Source organism: Coloeus monedula (assembly GCF_965178545.1).
Source record: "Coloeus monedula genome assembly, chromosome: 6".
In the NCBI taxonomy this organism is placed as follows: Eukaryota; Metazoa; Chordata; class Aves; order Passeriformes; family Corvidae; genus Coloeus; species Coloeus monedula.
In genome coordinates, this window is record NC_138786.1 from 29,657,423 (window position 1) to 29,676,012 (window position 18,590).

Below are 18,590 nucleotides of genomic sequence, written 5' to 3' on the forward strand. Positions count from 1 at the left end.
AACTGCAATTTCTTTAGGGTACCAAACTCACAGATTCAGGTATCTTGTTTCTTAACAAAGACTGTGTTAAAGTCAAACACCTGTTCTCTTTTTTGTTTCCTTCCTGTTAGTTATGGTGTGCTGCTTTGGGAACTGCTAACGGGAGAGGTACCATTCCGAGGAATTGATGGTCTTGCAGTAGCATATGGTGTTGCCATGAATAAGCTTGCCCTTCCAATCCCTTCCACATGTCCTGAGCCTTTTGCCAAACTCATGGAAGGTAAGCCAGCTGTGGTGTGAGTGTGGTTTGTGCTGTTTCTAGAGTGCTGTTGAGCATGGCCTCTTTGTGTTGGTTTTGTTACCTAAGAGCACAGATTTCTCCAGTGGCTTTATTCAATGCTGCAGGTTATTATGGGAGCGAGGCCTGGCTGGTAGTGTGCTGTGGCAGCCACTCTACTACCAGAGTAGTGGAAGAGATTTTTTATCAACTGGTTTTATAGGAAAATGGGGGCTATTGCTGTCATCCTTAGCTTGTTTTCTAGTAGTTAAGACTCACCAACACCAAAACTTCACTTATTTTGGTCTAGTTCGAAGGCTTTAACCTATTTTCAAATTCATAGGTCGAACATCTTGCTAGGTAATGTCAGATTGGTTTGAAACAAAACTTTATCCTCCTGATACTTCAGGGAGACGGTTTAAATGTGGCTTTGCTGTTCCAAAACAACCCATATTTTCAGTCAGAATGATCTGATTTCCTGCTTTGCCTGTGGAGGTAGTTAGTGCCCAAGGAGGGCTACAGAAATATAGGAGAAAATCTGAAAGAAATATAGGAGTTAGTCATCAGAGCTACTGTAGTTATTAAAAAGGATTCTATGAGGTAGCTTTCAGGTGTGCTTATGTGACCTGGTCTGCTGGCCATTGCAACTACTTTCGTGTGTCCTGAGCTTCAGTTGTTTCTCCCTCCCTCTCTCCTGCCCTCTCTCTCTTCCTTACCTTCAGTACTTTTGTCAGTGTCCCTCTTCCCAAGGATTTCGAAGTGTTTATATAAACATTTTTATACCTATCTGGCAGAAAGGAAAACAGAGGTAAAGAGAAATCAAACTTGGTTTATAGTCTTGGTGAGCAAAGAATGAGTCTCAACATAGAACTGATACTCTGTGGCCTCTGGTGGTGCTTTTAGCCTCAGGAAAGGGGTATGAGTCATGAAAAAAATGTTTCTGATGGATTTCTCTGTTTTTGGAATACTTTTGCATTTCTCTGGTCTCTTCTTTAGGTTACCGGCTTCAGTTAAGGTAAAGTAAAAAATTTCATGTATGTTCTGCTAAAAAAGAAACATCCTACTGGATAGTAAACAGCAGTTCAGTTGCAGGTAGAGTAGCTTGGAGGCAGTGTAAAGTGAGAAACTGCACCTGAGAGAGTTGATGGAACTACCAGCTCAGTGTTATGCTCAGGTAGTTTATTTTGACATGCTTCCCTAAAGCAAGGACTCTGGATTTCTTAACTATGAGTGATTATTTAAAAATAATGCCCTCTATTGGGAAAGTTATGTAGAGACATATGGCCAGGGCTTGAACCCAGCAGCACAGGGGTGAGCACCCACATGGCTTTGGAACACTTGGCTTCTCCATGTGCAGGGCGAAGGCAAGAACAAAAAAACCCAATTACTTTCTGCCCCTTCACCAAAACTGTCTTTCAAAAGGCTGTTTCCCATCTCGGGTGAACTCTTGTTTCCCTAATGCTGCTTTTACTTTTGAATTACTGCCATGGTGGTCTTCACTGAGACAACAAAGCTGAACTTTTACTCTCCACAGAAAAGAGTTATATGTTACAACTGTCCTCATTAGTGCAAATAATGGCTGATCTAGGCCTGGGAAAATAAAAGCCACGGGCCACCTGCTAGTTATCCTGTTCACTCATTCATGCATTTGGCTGGTTGCAGCATTTTGTTGTACTTTGGGTCATGTTTGCTTTGCCATGCTTAAAACCTGAGGTAAAGGGACAGGGATTATGGCACTGACAGTCCGGCTGTAACACCCATTGCTACTAATTGGCCAGCAGCAGGGGATCGTCAGAGCACTCTTTAACATCCTCAGTTCTCTAAAGAAGCAAATTGAAAGCTATAAACACAAATGCATTCCAGCTTGATACCCACAGTTTTGAAAACAAAGCTCCCAAATGCAAAATCTCAGTAACGCGAAAATCGAAGGAAAGACCTGCAGAGCCAAGCCTTGGCTGTTGCCCAGGTTTTGTGAAGTGATATTTATTTTTAATTACAGCCGCCCCTTGGCGTTCACAAAACTGATGAATGAATGTCTTTTAGGACATCACCAAATATTTTAAGAATGTTCCCTTTTTTCTGACTTCAAGGTCTAGAAAACTTTTAGAACGCTTTTATAACTCTTGTCTTGTGCTGCAGTAATGTGTGTCTTATAAATCCAGTGACCATGCAGAGCAGTGCTGTATGATGAGAGAGACCCATGTGTTAGTTACTTCCATTCATACAGAAAAGGTGTATTCCTTACAAATACACGTGAATGTTAAGTTTTTCTCTTTGGTTGCTCTGGAGTTTTGGCATGCAGGCACCTAGCAGTACAAAAGAGAGTAAGGACACTTGTTGAACAAGAACCTGTGTAAGTGTAGGTACAGGACAACATAGAATGAGAAAGTGATGTTTTCTGCTGGAGTAGAAATGAGGGGGAAGTAGGAGGGAGGACTGAATGAGTGTGAATTTCCTATTCAAAAGTGTTGTTAAATCAAACATACTGATATAATGGTTTGGGGGATTGTTTGTAGCTTGAGGGGTTACTTTGTATTATTTTCTGTTTCTGTTTTCAATGTTCAGTTCCCTTCGCTGTAAAACATTTCCTTTTGTACTGTTGCTCATTGAGTTGCCTTATGTGGTAAGATGGCTACCTTCAGTTCTGTGTTTTTAGAGCTCTGTAACTGGCTAAGTAATTGCATTAGATTGTAAATGAAATAAACTTGTTTATCTGTGGTTTTGCCTAAAAGCAGAAGAAAAAGGTCTGATTAATTTTCTCTCAAATAGTAAAAAAGGACCTGTAAAAACAGGAAAACTCTAAATGCACTATTTGATGTCATTATTTACTTGAATCTCTTATTTTCACTCAAGTTATGCCCAGTTTGCTTTGCAGGAGAGGTTTTCTATTCTGAGAAAAGATTCATAATGACTCAGCTTAGTATTAGAGTTTGGCATTAGAAAAAAACCCTGATAGAGATCGTCCTGCTGCAGTATGGCTGTTAACTCTGCAGTGTAACTATTATAAAATAAGTGTTTGCAAGAATCCTGCATAGTATTTCTACTCTGTGAGCACATACGTGCATCTTAAAGCAAAATATTTAAGGAAATTATTTGTTATTTTTTAAAAATGCTGTAAGATGTAACCTTCTGTACCATGAACAAGCCTGTATTTTACTTGACATATTATTGCAATAGAACCCAGAGACCTAGATAATTAGGTAGTTCAAGATTTGAAGTGCTGTTGGATATTGTATAAACATGAAAGCATGAATTCCATACTTGACATTAGTCAGTGCAAGTGGGCAGTGGGAAAGACGGGGTAACACAGATGGTGTGTATGCCACTCTTAGCCACTGGGGATCAGTAAAGTACTATCCAGCCTCTCAGACCTCCATACTTAGAGATCCTTGACAGTTGCTTGTCTTTGTTCTGTTCTAGATTGCTGGAACCCTGACCCACACTCACGACCTTCCTTTGCCACTATCCTAGACCATCTTACTGCCATAGAAGAGTCTGGTTTTTTTGAAATGCCCAAAGATTCCTTCCACTCCCTGCAGGAAGACTGGAAACAAGAGATCCAAGAGATGTTTGATCAGCTCAGAGCCAAAGAAAAGGTAAGTAGAGAACAATGCTCCCTGCTTGTGCTCTCTGGATTGTAATTTCCCCATTTCGTGGTTCAAACAGGGATTATTGTTTAGTGCATCCCAGAGCTAATTTTGTCTGTGCTTTACTGGAGCTTGTATTAAGTCTGTGAATCAGTGACAGGTTATGATGCACACAAGGGTAGAATCACAAGAAAATTAAATATCCATATCCTGAGCTGCTGCTCTTTCTAATATTGTAGTGAGCTTCTTCCATTATACTCTGTGCAAATTGCTGTGATGAATTATCTTGATTGTTTAGTGCATTTGGTAACTGTCTCACTATTACCATCTTAATTGAGAAACCCAATGAAAGCTGTTAACAGGAGATGTAGGAGGGGTAGTTTCAGCATATATACTCTAGTAAACATTGCAGCTTTGGTTCTGCTGGGTTTGCGTTTTCAAGGTTTTGAGCACAACCAAAATGCATAGAGTTTAATAAACATGAGTGCTACCAGGGGAAGGATCCAGTAACTGCTATAACTAAAGTCCATCTGGGTAAATAGTAGGAAACAAAAATGCTAGCAGGAATAACAGGAATGGTGACCAACAGCCTTGAAGAGGAGATGTGAAAAAGCTGAAGTTTTCTTCTAGCATACTTGCAGAAAGCACAGCTCACTGCATCTAATTTAAGGTCTTTACAGAGACTGTCTTTAGTTGTTGGTAAGAAAAACTGCAGCAAAATCACTAGCGTAATAATACATTTGTAAGTTCACATTCTCTTGCCTGAAAATAAACTCTTAATAAGCAACCACCTTGATTTGGGCTCAGAGGTTGGGTTTAGGAGGCAGAGAGAAGGAAAAGAAGACTTTGGATCAGAGGAAAGAAGTCAACTTCTACAATAATACTTAAAACATTTCTATTCACCTATTATAGTAGCTTTTGGGAAAAATAAATTAGCTTATAGGCATTTCCTTGCTACTGTTGTCCCATGGCATAACTGTATTGGAACAGTTTTTGAAAACCAGAAACTTCAACAGACAAACAGTCAAACAATACTAATTACACTGCTTTCAGGCTGAGTACTGTATTCCTCTTTAGCAATGGAGAAATAATTTTATATGCTGTTCACCTACTGAGTAAAATGTACCAAGTCTCCCCAGTGATGAGCCAGGTAACAATGACATTATTAAAAACATCTAAACTAAAATCTGTCTGATTATCTGTCTGAAGTTTAACTTTAATTCTTCAGTTTTTACCTTCTGCACTGGAATTGGCCAGCTGAAGAAAATTACTCTGAGTGCTGAATTCTTTTGTCCTTGGAAAGGAGTGCAGTGGGATTTGGGGATTTCAAGGACAGTTTCAGTTAATTTATTTTGTCAGCAAGGGATAGATTGAAAGGTTTGCCTTATGCATCTTTGCCAGGACCATGTCAAGATGGCTTTTGAGTATCCCCAAGGAGGAAGGCTCCACAACTTCTCTGGGCAGCCTGTGCTAGTGCTCAGTAATGCAGTAAAAAAGTGTTCACAGGATGTCCCCTGTGTTTCAGTGTGTGCCCATTGCCTCTTGTTCTATCGCTGGGCACTGCTGAAGGAAGCCTGGCTTTATCTTTTTGCCACCCTTCCCTCGGGTTTTTATATGCACTGGTAAGATTCCCCTTCACTCCACCCAAGCCTTCTCTGTGCTAGGATGAACAGTCCCCTATCTCTCAGTCCTTTCTCATAGGAAAGGTGCTCCAGTCTCTTAATCAACCTTCATGGCCCTTCATTGGAATCTCTCTGTGTAGGAACCCAGAGTGCCGAGAATATTTCTCTGCCTGTTTTTATGGGTTCTTACCCCCCTGAACAACACTGTTTTAACCTCCAACCTTGGAAAAAATTACCAACGATCAGACAACAACTAGAAAATACAGTGGTGTGAATTAGGTGATAGACTACTATGTAAGATTGTCACAGGGTGAAAAATTTAGAGGTTTTGGGCTTCTCTTTGTAGTAAATAGATAAGAGTAAAAAATATCAAAATGGAGGATTGTTGTTGCTCTCTAAACCTTCTTCTCCTTCTTCTACTACTCCATGTTCTGCAGTAAAAGTAGTTTGGAATGATTGGATAGAGAATTCCACAGTTCCTGCCCGTGTTACTGAATAATTGGTAGGAAAGTGAAAATAATATATGTTTTTAGTAACTATTGGTTAAAATATCTTTAAAAGCTGTGTAAATCTTGATAATTGAGCTCACTCCTGCTTTTCTGTGCTCTGTGCTGTACCTGGGTCACACTAGTGGCTCCGTTCCTCTGATAAGACTTAATAAACAACTATCTGGAAGCATTGAAACTAAAGGAAAAGTCTCACTTTTCTTTGAAACTCCTTGCAAGGACTTTCAGTAAATTCTCTCCCATCAGAAGGGACTTGATTTACGGCACAGTTCAGTGTCACTCTGGTATGTCCATGTTTGTCTTGTACTGGAGAGCCTAGAATTTGACACAGGATTTCAGGTGTGGCTTCACAGGTGGTTATGTCTCATTTTTAATACTGGTACGAGGGGCCTTGAATGGCAAGCATTGAAGTCCTTGAGGAATGTTTTTGGCTCTCAGCTGAGCCTTTAACCAATGGTGTTAGCAGTTCTGTGATCACAAGTCATTGTAGCTGTACCTTCAGAACAGGTAGTGTTAGTCTTAACCCACAGGTCACAAGGTAGCCTTTTGTTTCTACTTATCTCCCTGCAGGAGCTGCGCACATGGGAAGAAGAGCTGACTCGTGCTGCTGTTGAACAGAAGAACCATGAGGAGCTGCTACGAAGGCGGGAACAAGAGCTGGCAGAACGTGAGATTGACATCCTGGAAAGGGAGCTCAACATTATCATCCACCAGCTGTGTCAGGAGAAGCCTCGGGTCAAGAAACGCATGGGGAAGTTCAAGAGGAACCGGCTCAAGTTAAAGGACGGCAATCATATCAGCTTGCCTTCAGGTTGGTGCCGTGTCAGGCTGTGCCAGGTGAAGTGGGAGCAACCTGTAGGTTTGAGAGTTCCTTACGACTGACCCTTACGCATTAGAAAGGATTTGATGGACTTTGGGAAAAACATACCTCGTCAGGATCAATAAACTAAGTTTAATGCTCTTGTGGCTAGCATTGCCCAAAGTCCCAAGGTGAAGGCCAGAAGTAAATTTGAGATGTTACATGTTTGTTAGTCATTGGCTGTATATGGTTTATTGTAAAAATGTAGTTGCAGTTTAACATGTTAATACACAAAATAATCAGCTTTTTAAAGGAAGTACATAGAAAATGATGGAGGTTCATGCTCTGGGAATATTTTACATAATGCTGCAGGAGAAACTGTAATCTACTGGATTTTTTTGGTGTAGGAATCTAAAAATTACCAAAAATACATTGATAACTGTGAGACTACAATACCTAGATTGTTAATTCATACGTGAACTCCTATTAACATGCAAGTGACTTCCAATACCACCCTTCTGGAAGAAATGTTAAATATTAGTAAGGTGTTGACGAAGTCACTCTTGAGAATGAAGATGGTGATGTGCAGAAATACTGAATTCCTAGCATTTCTACTGCAGATCCTTTATGCACATTTAAATTTGTAGAAAACAAAAAGCGTGGGGTTTGTAAATCACATAGTGCTCATCATTACATCAGGGATGATGACTTGCACTATATTCTTTTTTTTCTGGCAGACACTGGCTGTTCAGAAGAGAAATTATGATAAAATTTGTATGTTACCTATGCCTTTCTTTTGGTCTGCAAATGCCTATTTTTGGTGGTGCTTAATAAACTAAAAGGTAGGGTGCATGGATTTATACAGGGATGTACTTTGGCATGTCAGTCAACACAAGGTCTGTGTGTGTATGTGTTTCACACATACACTGAGAAGATACATTTTCAGGGCTGAGTGCACATCTTTGTTCTGAATTCTGTGTGTACAATGGGCAAATAGCAATTAGCTGTAAAACTTCATTTCTACATAGATCTACATGTGCTCTTTGAAAGTTACCATAATTTTTTTTTCTTACATTAAAAAAAAAAAAAAAAAAAAGAATTTTAACTGTGTCTTTCTGCTTTTATTTTTTTTTCTTTTTCTAAACAGATTTTCAGCATAAATTCACTGTGCAGGCTTCTCCAACAATGGACAAAAGGAAAAGCTTAATCAGTAGCTGCTCCAGCCCTCCTGCAAGTCCTACCATTATTCCCAGACTCAGGGCCATACAGTGTAAGGAGCTCAATGTAGTATTGAATTTGGGGAATGTGCAGTCTGTCAGCGTGGTAACATGCCAAGATTCCATATCTAGGACAGGACTGTTAAAGAAAGTACCTAAAATGTTTGCCTTGTGCCTTGTATGTATGCATTTAGAGTGACAAATGGGGTGTCTTGGTGATGGGGGGAGTATCACCTCCTTTGGAGCCAAAACCATACTTAACCACGTTCTTGAAATACTGCTGTTTTTATAGAAAATATATTCCTTAGGTGTACAAGTTAATTTTTAAAAATACTGATTTGCAGAGTAGATCTGTGAAACATCGCTATAGTGTATTAAGTGACTGTTTTAAGGAAATAAGAACAGGGGCGTTTGTCATGCAGATAGTGTTCCCATAATAACACAGGATTAGGCAGACATACGTGTATTAGAATTATGAAAGTCATGTTAACTAATGTGTAGTGTTTGTAATGGATAGCACTGCACTTGTGCATTTGGTTTCAAACTGGTGGTTCTAAAGAGAAAACTAGTGATGGAATAAAGCTGGAGAGGCTACTTGAAAGGATTAGGTAATGCTTATATTTGGCATTTGGTTGTTAGATCTGTGTTGATAAATGGTCAGAATTATGGCAAAATCACTTTTGTTACTATTCCTGCTCTGGTCTATGTTTTATTCTTTATGTTGCCCTGGAACCAATTATTTTTAATTTTTGTATCTGTTTTTCTTTCCCATTTTCCACTGTTCTTTCCACTTATGAAGTGACACCTGCTGAAAGCAGTAAAACGTGGGGACGAAGCTCAGTCCTTCCAAAGGAGGAAGGAGAGGAAGAAGAGAAGAGAGGCCAGAAGAAAAAGGGACGCACTTGGGGACCAAGCTCACTTTGTCACAAGGAGCTAGGTGCAGGAGAAGAGGGGTAAGAGAGGTCCTGGAGGCAACTCGTGTGCAGGTTCTAAAACTGGTCATGAGCTGGCTCACAGGAGATTTGCCTATCTGCTTGCAAACACTTTTCTGCTTCCAAACTTATTTCCTGTACCAGAGATGTTAGGGATTCAGAACAGTTTAGAAAACTGCATTCAGTTCCTTTGCTAGTGACTGATGTTTCACTGTCTGCTATTAAGTTATTAGGTGTATTTGTAAGCAGTTGGACTTCTTAGCTGTACAAAACTCTCTCTAGTAGGTTTTCTCTGTTTAAAGGCTCAGCTTTCTGCAATTTTGTATCATACCTGAAACTGCTTCTCTCTTAAAATTCTCAGATACGCTTTTTCTTGTCTTAAATGCTATTATATAAAAAATTATCTGATAAAGCCAAGCAAATATCTTCTCTTCAGTCTTTTGAAAAGGACACGTACTTTGAGTGAATCAATCCTGAAAGTGATTTTTGCAGAGATACAGGTTGTACCTCTGTTTCTATAGGTTATCGTTCTGTGGCATCTTTTTTTTTGGGGGGGGGGTGTGAATTATTTATACCAGGACTCCAGTGAATCATTGCTGGAATGCTGCTTTAAACATAGGACTGTTTTGGCCTTCTAAAAGATTTTGAATGCTTGGTAATTTTTAGTGGAGTTTGAGCATCTTCCCCCTGATAAATTGATGGTTTGACTCTTGCTGTATTTTTTAGCAGGGAAAATAAAATAGCTGGTTATAATCTTTATCTTTACTATTGTGTGTTCAGGTGTGAAATGCCTGAAAAATTGATGTTTGCATAGTGCATCACTATTGTTACCCTCTGCAAGAGGGCCTGGATCTATTAAAATATGTTCTCTCTCTAAGGTGCTCAAGACATGTTGACAGGACAATATGGAGGAAGCTTCTTTGACTGTTGCCTATGCTTTACCTATTCAACAAATGAAGGATAGCATTCTACGGAATTAAAACAGATGTCACGCTTGACAACCATCAATTATGTAGAAAGGCAGGAGATCACTGAAGCTGGAAAAAACCACTTCTACCTTGAAATCACGTTCTTAGAATTCTGGGAATAGAGCTCTTCTGTTTTCTGTTAATTACTCAGTCTGAAGTACAGTCTGAAGCACTGACTGCTTTTGGACACAGACAGCTGGAATGGAGTTGCTTGCAAACTGTGTTTCTGTTCTCTCTACAACTGAGATGTTCTGTAGTATTCAGAATCTTTCCTAGGGAGACTCGATACAGATACACATTTTGCAGAGTGTCTGAAACATGAGAGTGTTGCTGAGAGAGCAGTATGGCTAACATACAGTGAACCACTCCTTGCTGAGATTGTGCCAGACTGCAGACTTTAATTAAAAAGGAGCAGAGTTGCTCCCTTTAAAGACTCAAAAGTTAGTTCTTGCTATTTTTAAGTATTTTTTAATTCTTATTTTACAGGGTAAGGAGATAAAATTTCATTGCATGTTTAAGGTTGGAAAAGACCTTTGAGTCCAACCATTAACGTAGCCTCCATCATGTTTGCTAGTAAACCATATTCCCAAGTACCACATCCACACACTTTTTGAACACTTCCAGGGATGGTAATTGCACTGCTTTCCTGGGCAGCCTATTCCAATGCCTGGCCAGCCTTTCACTGAAGAAATTTCTCCCAATAATTAATCTAAACCTCTCCTGGTGCAAGTTGAGGGCATTTTCTCTTGTCCTGTTACTTGTTGCTTGGGAGAAGAAGCCAACCCCCACCTGGCTACAGCCTCCTTTCAGGTGTTTGTAGACAGTGATAAGATCTCCCCCAGCTTCCTTTTCTGCAGGCTAAACAACCCCAGCTCCCTCAGCTGCTCCTTGTATGAGTGACTTTCTAGAAACTTCTGCAGCTCCACTGCCCTTCTCTGGGCATGCTCCAGCTCCTCAGTGTCTTCTTGTAGTGAGGGGCCCAGAACTGAACACAGGATTTGAGGTGCGGCCTCACCAGCACTGAGTACAGGAGAACAATCACTTCCCTAGTCCTGCCAGGATGCCTTTGGCTTTCTTGGCTACCTGGGCACACTGCTGGCTCATGTTCAACTGCCTGTTGACTAACATCCCCAGATCATTTTCCACCAAGCAGCTTTCCAGCTATTCATCCTCAAGCCTGTAGAATTGCATGGAGTTGTTGTGACCGAAGTCAACAGAACAGAACCCAACACTTCATGTTATTGTACCTTATACAGTTGGCCTTGATTCATCATTGATGCAGCCTGTCCAGATCCCTCTGCAGAGCCTTCCTGCCCTCCAGCAGATCAACACTCCCACCCAACTTAATGTCACTGCAAACTAACTGAGGGTGCCCTTGATCCCCTCATCCAGGACATAGATAAAGATATTAAACAGGGCTGACCCAAATACTGAACCCTGGGAAAATTGGGGTAAAGTGAAGAGCTCATCTTAGGATAGCGAGGTCCAGTTCAAGTGTTCTCCATAATGCTGTTCTGGTAGCAGAAGTGCTGCTGTTACTGCTGCTTATGGGACTTTGAGATCCAGGGAACTTTTATCTTCATAATTTTTATCACTTTCCATGTATTCTTCACAGGAGATAATTCCAAGTTTATGCAAGAATAGCATTGTGAAAATTGCAGTGGCCTATAATTAACATCAAGTAAAGGCAGTCATGAAAAGATGATACAGTGATTATTCACACTACTCCATTTATCTTTGAACATAAAGAATATGCACAGCAGCTGAAGGGAGTTGCGCTGAATTGCAAAGACTGGATGAAGCTTTTTGTTGGACTAGTTCTGTGACAGTTCACTTGTGATCTTACAGTATATTCTGAAGGATATATTGTGAAGTTTTAATTGTCTTTAAACTTGGCATTGATTAGTCACAGACTTACTATGGCATGGGTGATGGTCACCCTGCTTTTTGCACAGGTTACTAATTTTATGGAAGGTGACAGTGGATGTGACTTAAAATGCTTTAGCAGTTACCTCTTAAAATCTGCAAGCTAAGTAGGCAACAGACTTTTTTTATTCACAGCAGTACTAATGCCTTAACATGGTATTACAGAATGCTATTAAGACACTAGAGATGCTGTCTTACAGTTGTAGGGAAGTTTTTTGCAATTTGCTGAGCAAATAAACCTTGTCATCTTACCATTCCTACAAAGAGGTGCCTTTGACTTCCCAGTAGAAAAAGGCAACAGAAAAGTCACTCAATCATAATACAGCAAAGTAAGTAACAACCTTCTGGTTAGTTAATCTAAATAGATTACAGGCAAGAAGTTTTTAGGTTCCTGAATTGTTATGTTGGTGATTGAAATACAGTGTAAGTGCTAGTGCTTTCAAATCATTCCAGTTCCTCTTTCCTTAGGGCACTAACAGACTCTAGTTAGGAACATTCTCTTAAGTCAGCATGTTTTGAATTGTTTTCAAATGCACGCCACTGCCTAATTAAGATGATGTGCAGGAATCTTCTGGACAGGTCTTTGAGGTCTGCTTGTAATTTGAGGGAAAAAAGAAGGAGCAAAAAATAAAAGGGAAGGATGAAAATTTTATAACCTTAAGGCAAACATAGCAGGCCTTGAAATTATTCTGGTAGCTATTTATCTTCCTGTTCAGATTGAGCTGCACTTTGACAGTAACAGCAAATCTTCAGTCTGTTCTTTGCAAGGGAAGATTGCCCTGAGAAGTCATGAGGAAGCAAACTAAGTTGAGTATGTGTTTTCCCAGCTCTCTGGAAATCTCACCTTCCTCAGTAGTTCTCTACCCATATTGTAAGAGCTTTGAGATTCAGTTTTGGAGGTGTTCACACTGTTAACGTGGTTCATCTTCACTCACCAGCTTCCCTTAATACGCATCTCTGTTTATAGTATGTATCCTAGGTAGGCATGTTGTACACCTGGTTTATTTAGATCTAATGTATGTTATTGGCGTGTTGTGTTACACAGCTGAGTATGCTGTGGAGGGAGTAAATCAGAACAGACCCACACACTGATTTGCATGTCTGTTATAAAACCCTATGGTTGTTTGTCTTGACAAATAGGGTTCAGTGCTGTGTTGTCTGGATTCAAGATCACAGCAGGGTACTGCATGTGCCAGAATGGTTAATGAGGATGGACTTGCAGGGCAGTTGAGAACTGCACAGGATACTTTTATTGTAATGTCTGTACCACAGTCATCAACGAAATGATCATGTGCTGAATCAAGTTTAGATCCTGTGGCCTTGCTATTGCTGCAGTATAGTTTGGTGACAAGTAGAGCATCTCAATTGGGTAGAGAGCAGAGGAAAAACTCATACCAAGGCAAAAAAATACCCCAGTATAATAACATTTTTAAATCATGGAATGGAAGCTGTCTTAGAAATGCAGAGTGATGGTGGTGGAAAATAAGAATCATGAGAGGTAACTTATATATGCTTGTATTTCCCTTTCTCTTTAAGGGAATGATGGTAATGAATTACATGTCTTACCAAAAAACAATGCAAGCTAGTAATGGAGCTGGAAGAGAGCTTATCTCTGAGTTTTCTGTTCTTTCGGTAACAAGTCGATGCTTTTGTGTGTCCAGTTGAGATCAGTCAATCTGCAGATCTTTTTATTCCTTCCATGTAATTTCTGCCTATCCTAAGTGTGTGTGGCTTTTCATCAGCACTCTAATGTTTCATGTTTGTGGAGAAAGGCACCAAATTTTCCAGTTCGGACTATGTTGATAAATGAATAATAAAACTTTGAATATTGATACATCAGGAAGTTGTGCTGCTAACCAAAGTTCTTGACATACATGTCTGATGTCATGAAACTAGTGCAGGATGATGGTAATGAAAACCTTTGAATAGGGATTACTAGTAAGTTCAGGAGCCTGGTGACATATCTTCAGACACAGGTCAAACTAGGGATTTGGGTTTGGGTTCTTCTCTTGGGCTTTGTTTGTTTTTAAGTAAAAGAAACAATGACATGATTTATAAGTTTAGTTGCCTTTTTTCTGTAATCTAGAACTTGTGCTTTTAACTATCTGTACTTCAATACAGTGTTTCCTCTACAGGAAAAATATTGGGGTTTATAATATAGAGACACAGCTTTGCTGTTACAGTGACTTTAGTTTATTAGTGAGTGATGTTTGAATTCATTGTTCATTTGTGTTTCACATGGAAACATTTTTGGAGGTATTTTCCCCTCTCCTTGCTGAGCAATTTATTCTTTACCTGCCATGGTAAGATTGATTGCAAAAGAAATCAAGATGCCTTGATTTAAAAAGAAAATGTTTCATCTGATTTTTGTAGTGGAGCCTTCTATTATTCTGCTTTCATAGCTCGTTAGTTATCAGCAGAGGCCTTTTGACTGCTACAGTGTAACAAATGAAGGAGGGACCTTTTGACTTTTTTTTTTTTTTCTATTTTAAGGTGCTGTAAAGATGTCAGCAAATTTCTTGCTGTGGGAGGACTTCAGATCTGTGTAGTTGAGATGGATACATGTATACCCTAAGTAGATCAATAGGGAGTATATGAGGGGAAAATGGAAACTGTTTCTGAGCATGGTACATTTTCTCATATCCTTCTACTATTTCAGTCTGAAAGCTCTGGTAGAAGGATGCAAGCAGTGGTCATCCAGTGCACCGAATCTTGGGAAGATCCAGAGAACTGCACCTGCTTTTCCAGGATTCACCAGCTTAGCAGAGATGGGTAAAGGAATTCCCTGAACTTGGTACTCTCATCCCCACTTCCATTCACATTTGAATGAACCTCTTTCCTGACCTTCTCCTGGTACCTTACAGTAATGTTTTCATTTTGTTTGGTATGTGGTTTTCTTTTATTCTTTGCCAAGTATCCACTTTCTCCTTCTGGCTTTTCTTTTTGTTCACCTCACTGCTTGTGCTTCTCCCTCTGTCAAGCTAACAAGCTTAATTCTCCCCTAGCTCCATGCTGTCTCTGAGCTCATGTCCTGTGTAATGATATTTACATGTGCAGCATGCTTACACCTTCACTTGCAAGGAGCAATCCTTAAAATTCTCCTACCTTTTGGTCCTGACTCACAAACACGTAAATTTACTCTAGAAGTAACTGAGGTGTTGGTTGCTTTTGAAATGCTGTTCTGCAATTAATCCCGAGTGGATGAATGCTTCACTAATTTCTTTCACTTTGATAGTGTTTCCAGTTACTTGTCTCAGCCTATCTGCTTTGGAAACAATAGCCTGTGAGTATTTGGGAGTTGATGAATGATGTTTGTGATGAGAGCAGTTGCATCTTTTGAGGAGAAGCTTATTTTGAAGTATATTTGTGAGACAATTAAATTTGCCAGTGAAAATGTTACATTGATACAAAGTCTATTTTCATTTGCTTTCCAGATGATGAGGACAGTGAATGTTTTAATGGAGAGGGCAAAGTGCACCCTTCACCTGTGCACAATCAGTCATACCTCTGCATCCCATTTCAGAAGAATGAAGAGTGGGATGGCCCTTCTAGTGATGCCAATGAGGAGTCCACCCCTGTTAACTCTGCTACTAGTACCCCACAGCTGACACCCACCAACAGCCTCAAACGTAGCGGCTCCCACCACAAGCGATGTGAGGTTGCATTGCTTGGCTGTGGAGCAGTGCTGGCGGCTGCAGGCCTGGGGTTTGATCTCTTAGAAGCAGGGAAGTGTCAGCTGCTGATTGAGGAAGAGCCAGAGGTGCCCAAAGAAGAGAAGAAGAAGCGTGACAGCATTTTTCAGCGAGCTGGACGCCCACGCAGGAGCACTAGTCCACCTTCCCGGAAGATCTTCAAGAAGGAAGATCCCCTGTTGTTGCTAGGCGAGCCATCCACATCCCTCACCCTTCTTTCCCTGTCTTCCATTTCCGAATGTAATTCCACGCGGTCCCTGCTGCGCTCAGACAGTGATGAGATTGTGGTTTATGAGATGCCTGTCAGCCCAGTGACAGTCAGGGCTCCCTTGCCAGCCATTACAAACCCACTGGTCAATGTCCAGATCGAGAGGTTCAAACAGGACCCCAACCAGTCCTTGACTCCCACACACGTGACGGTCTCTTCCCACACCCAGCAAGGCGGACACAGGCGTACACCTTCTGATGGGGCCATCAAAGGGGGTGGACTGGTTGTCAATGGGTGCCCAACCAGTGGATGCCCTTCTGGTAGCTGTTTAACTGGAGCGCTGGGAGCAGGTAGGTTTTCAGCCATCTTCCTTTTCCTCTTCAGAATAAAGACAGAAGCAGTATAATTACTTGTTGCTTATACATTCGTTGAGATGACCAGCCCACAAGAATTGCTTGTGGAGGCTATCTTTACACAAATAGCTAACAGAATAATGCAGTAATGGTTTCAGTTCCAGCATGTCTACACTAAAGAACTCTCTCTGCCCCCCCATGCTGTGAGGCAGAGCATAATATTGTTTCTTAGACAAAAATGGTACCAATTTACAAATATTGCACATTCTTCTCAGGATTTCATCTCCATTGCCTTTATACACTTGTTTGTACTTCAAAGTAAATTCTGATCTCTAAGGTGAAAATGGGATCCATAAAACAGTTTGAGGCTGTGCTACTGTTGCTCTAATTCCTTTGCAAACAAGAGGGAACTTTCTGGGTAGGTGTGCTCACTGTTGCAGCCTTTGAGTGGCTGTGACTTCATAATTTAAAAGATGTTTTACTGTGTTTTTGCCCTAGTAAGTCACCAAAAAAAGGAAGGACTAGAATAATAAATTAAAATCTGATTTAATTAGCATTTTCCCAAAAGTGAAACAAAATATGAAGTTGTCTTTTGAATGGAAGTCTGCAGTAAAATGTGGGTTAATTCAGATGAAAAGTATTCATTAAAATGGTATTCATGAACATGTACAAGTTATGTTGTGTTCGTAAAAAAAAAAAAACCAAACAACCAAATACCACCCCCACCCCTAAATGAAAAGAAACCAGGAAGCATCTGCAGTAAGCAGTGTTAAGTGACTCTTCCAGGAAGTTGGTCCTGCTCATGGCAAACAGGTGTCATGTATCTTGCTGTGCAAGTGTCTCCCTGATCCATTCAAGCTGTTAGTGGGTAGTGTGCCCTCCAAAGGACTTGGAGAGTCCACTCCTCTGTTAGGAGGTCAAATCCATGCTCTCCAGTCTGAAAATTGAAGAAAACACATGAGAGAATGATCCAAACCTGGTGCTTGTTCTAGGTCAGTGAAACAGGTGTCTTGAAATGTGTTAAGAACAGGGTAGGGGTAAAGAAGCCAGTCACTTCAGATTGCCATAATCTTGAAGATACGGAGTTTGTAGATTCTGAACTGAGGCTTTCTGCTTTGAAAATGCACTGTACATAAAGTGAACTAAGATCTGTAGGAACCACTTAGCATTGCCATCTAACGTGTTTCCCTCTTCTCTTACGTTGTCTGTTTTGGACAGGTGTATTAAAAACACCTAGTCCAAGCAAAGATCCAAGTGAGGTCCCTCGCCTGCCAGACCCCAACCTTGTTTTTCCTCCAACCCCGAGACGATGGAATGCACAGCAGGATCCCACACTGGAAAGACCCAAGACATTGGAGTTCCTGCCCCGGCCACGTCCTGCAGCCAGTCGGCAGCGGCTTGATCCCTGGTGGTTTGTGTCACCCAGCAATGCCAAGGGTGAATCTTCTGCCAACAGTTCAAGTACTGATACTCCAAGCAATCTGGACTCTTGTTTTGCTAGTAGCAGCAGCACTGTAGAAGAGAGACCTGGACTGCCTGCACTGCTTCCTTTCCAGGTGGGTCCTCCTGTAGAGGAGCGGACACTGTTGGACATAGATGCTGAGGGGCAGAGCCAGGACAGCACCATTCCGCTATGCAGAAGTGAACTTAACACACACAAAGCTGCAGCATATGAACTCAAGCAAGAATTCTGGTCTTAATATGAAACCACTGGGGACAGTGAGCCCCTCTAAATTCAATCCTACTTTTTGCACTGAGAATGCACTTTGAAGACAGATGAGATGGAGGGATGCTAGAGAGATCATATGGTGCTGTCTCTGCTGAAGATGTGTTGTCAGCTGCCTGATTTTTGTCTGCATTTGGGTGAAACTTGGCAACTCTGAGCTGCTGACTTTTGCTGTGGGGTTTTTCTGTAGTCTTTCCTGCCCTGTTACTGCAGTTTGAATCTGCAATGAGCTAAAATTATCACATCAAAGTCTTTTGTTAATGACCTTGTAGAATTTGGCATTTGCAGTAAGTATATTGGTCTCTATCCTGGTATTAATCAGTATTTTCAAAACTCAAATATTACACTACAGCAGACATCAGTGTTTGATGTTTTCCCAAGGAATCCAGAACAGAAACAAATAAATATCTGGAGACTACCTTCTCTGAAATACATTCAGATCATTAGACAGGCCTGGGAATCATCATACCCCCACTGAAAGAGCAGAAGTAGCTATCTTAAGACTTCTTCATTCTCTTTTGCTCATGTGGTAGCGTAAGGTGGAACAGATGGCAGGGGAAGGGCATGGCATCTCCGCTGGTGGAGGTCTTTGAGAGCAGGTGAACCACACCGTTGGAAACAAGTAGATGTAGTTGATCCTGGCTTCAAGGTAGGTTGGATGAACTTCAGTGGTCTCTTGAGGTCCCTGTCAGCCCTATTTTTTTTATGACCCTGTGCTTTCAAGATGAAAGCTTATGGTATGGCTGTTGAGCTTGTTCTTGTTTCAGACTTTTGTTCCATCAGTCTCTTTTTTTCCCC

The 18,590-nt window shown here is 40.8% G+C and overlaps 1 protein-coding gene across 1 annotated transcript in view; it reads left to right on the plus strand.

Annotated features, from left to right (window-relative positions):
- The window catches only part of MAP3K9 (mitogen-activated protein kinase kinase kinase 9), a gene marked incomplete at both ends in the record, with an annotated part of 52,653 nt that extends 34,887 nt beyond the window's left edge, over positions 1 to 17,766 (plus strand). The window contains 8 exons of the mRNA XM_082283870.1: positions 111 to 259; positions 3,677 to 3,852; positions 6,542 to 6,782; positions 7,918 to 8,040; positions 8,787 to 8,940; positions 14,473 to 14,585; positions 15,248 to 16,063; positions 17,285 to 17,766. Of these exons, the coding sequence (XP_082139996.1) occupies positions 111 to 259; positions 3,677 to 3,852; positions 6,542 to 6,782; positions 7,918 to 8,040; positions 8,787 to 8,940; positions 14,473 to 14,585; positions 15,248 to 16,063; positions 17,285 to 17,766 (2,254 nt within the window). The remainder of the gene's footprint in view (positions 1 to 110; positions 260 to 3,676; positions 3,853 to 6,541; positions 6,783 to 7,917; positions 8,041 to 8,786; positions 8,941 to 14,472; positions 14,586 to 15,247; positions 16,064 to 17,284) is intronic.
- Between the last annotated feature and the right edge of the window lie 824 nt (positions 17,767 to 18,590).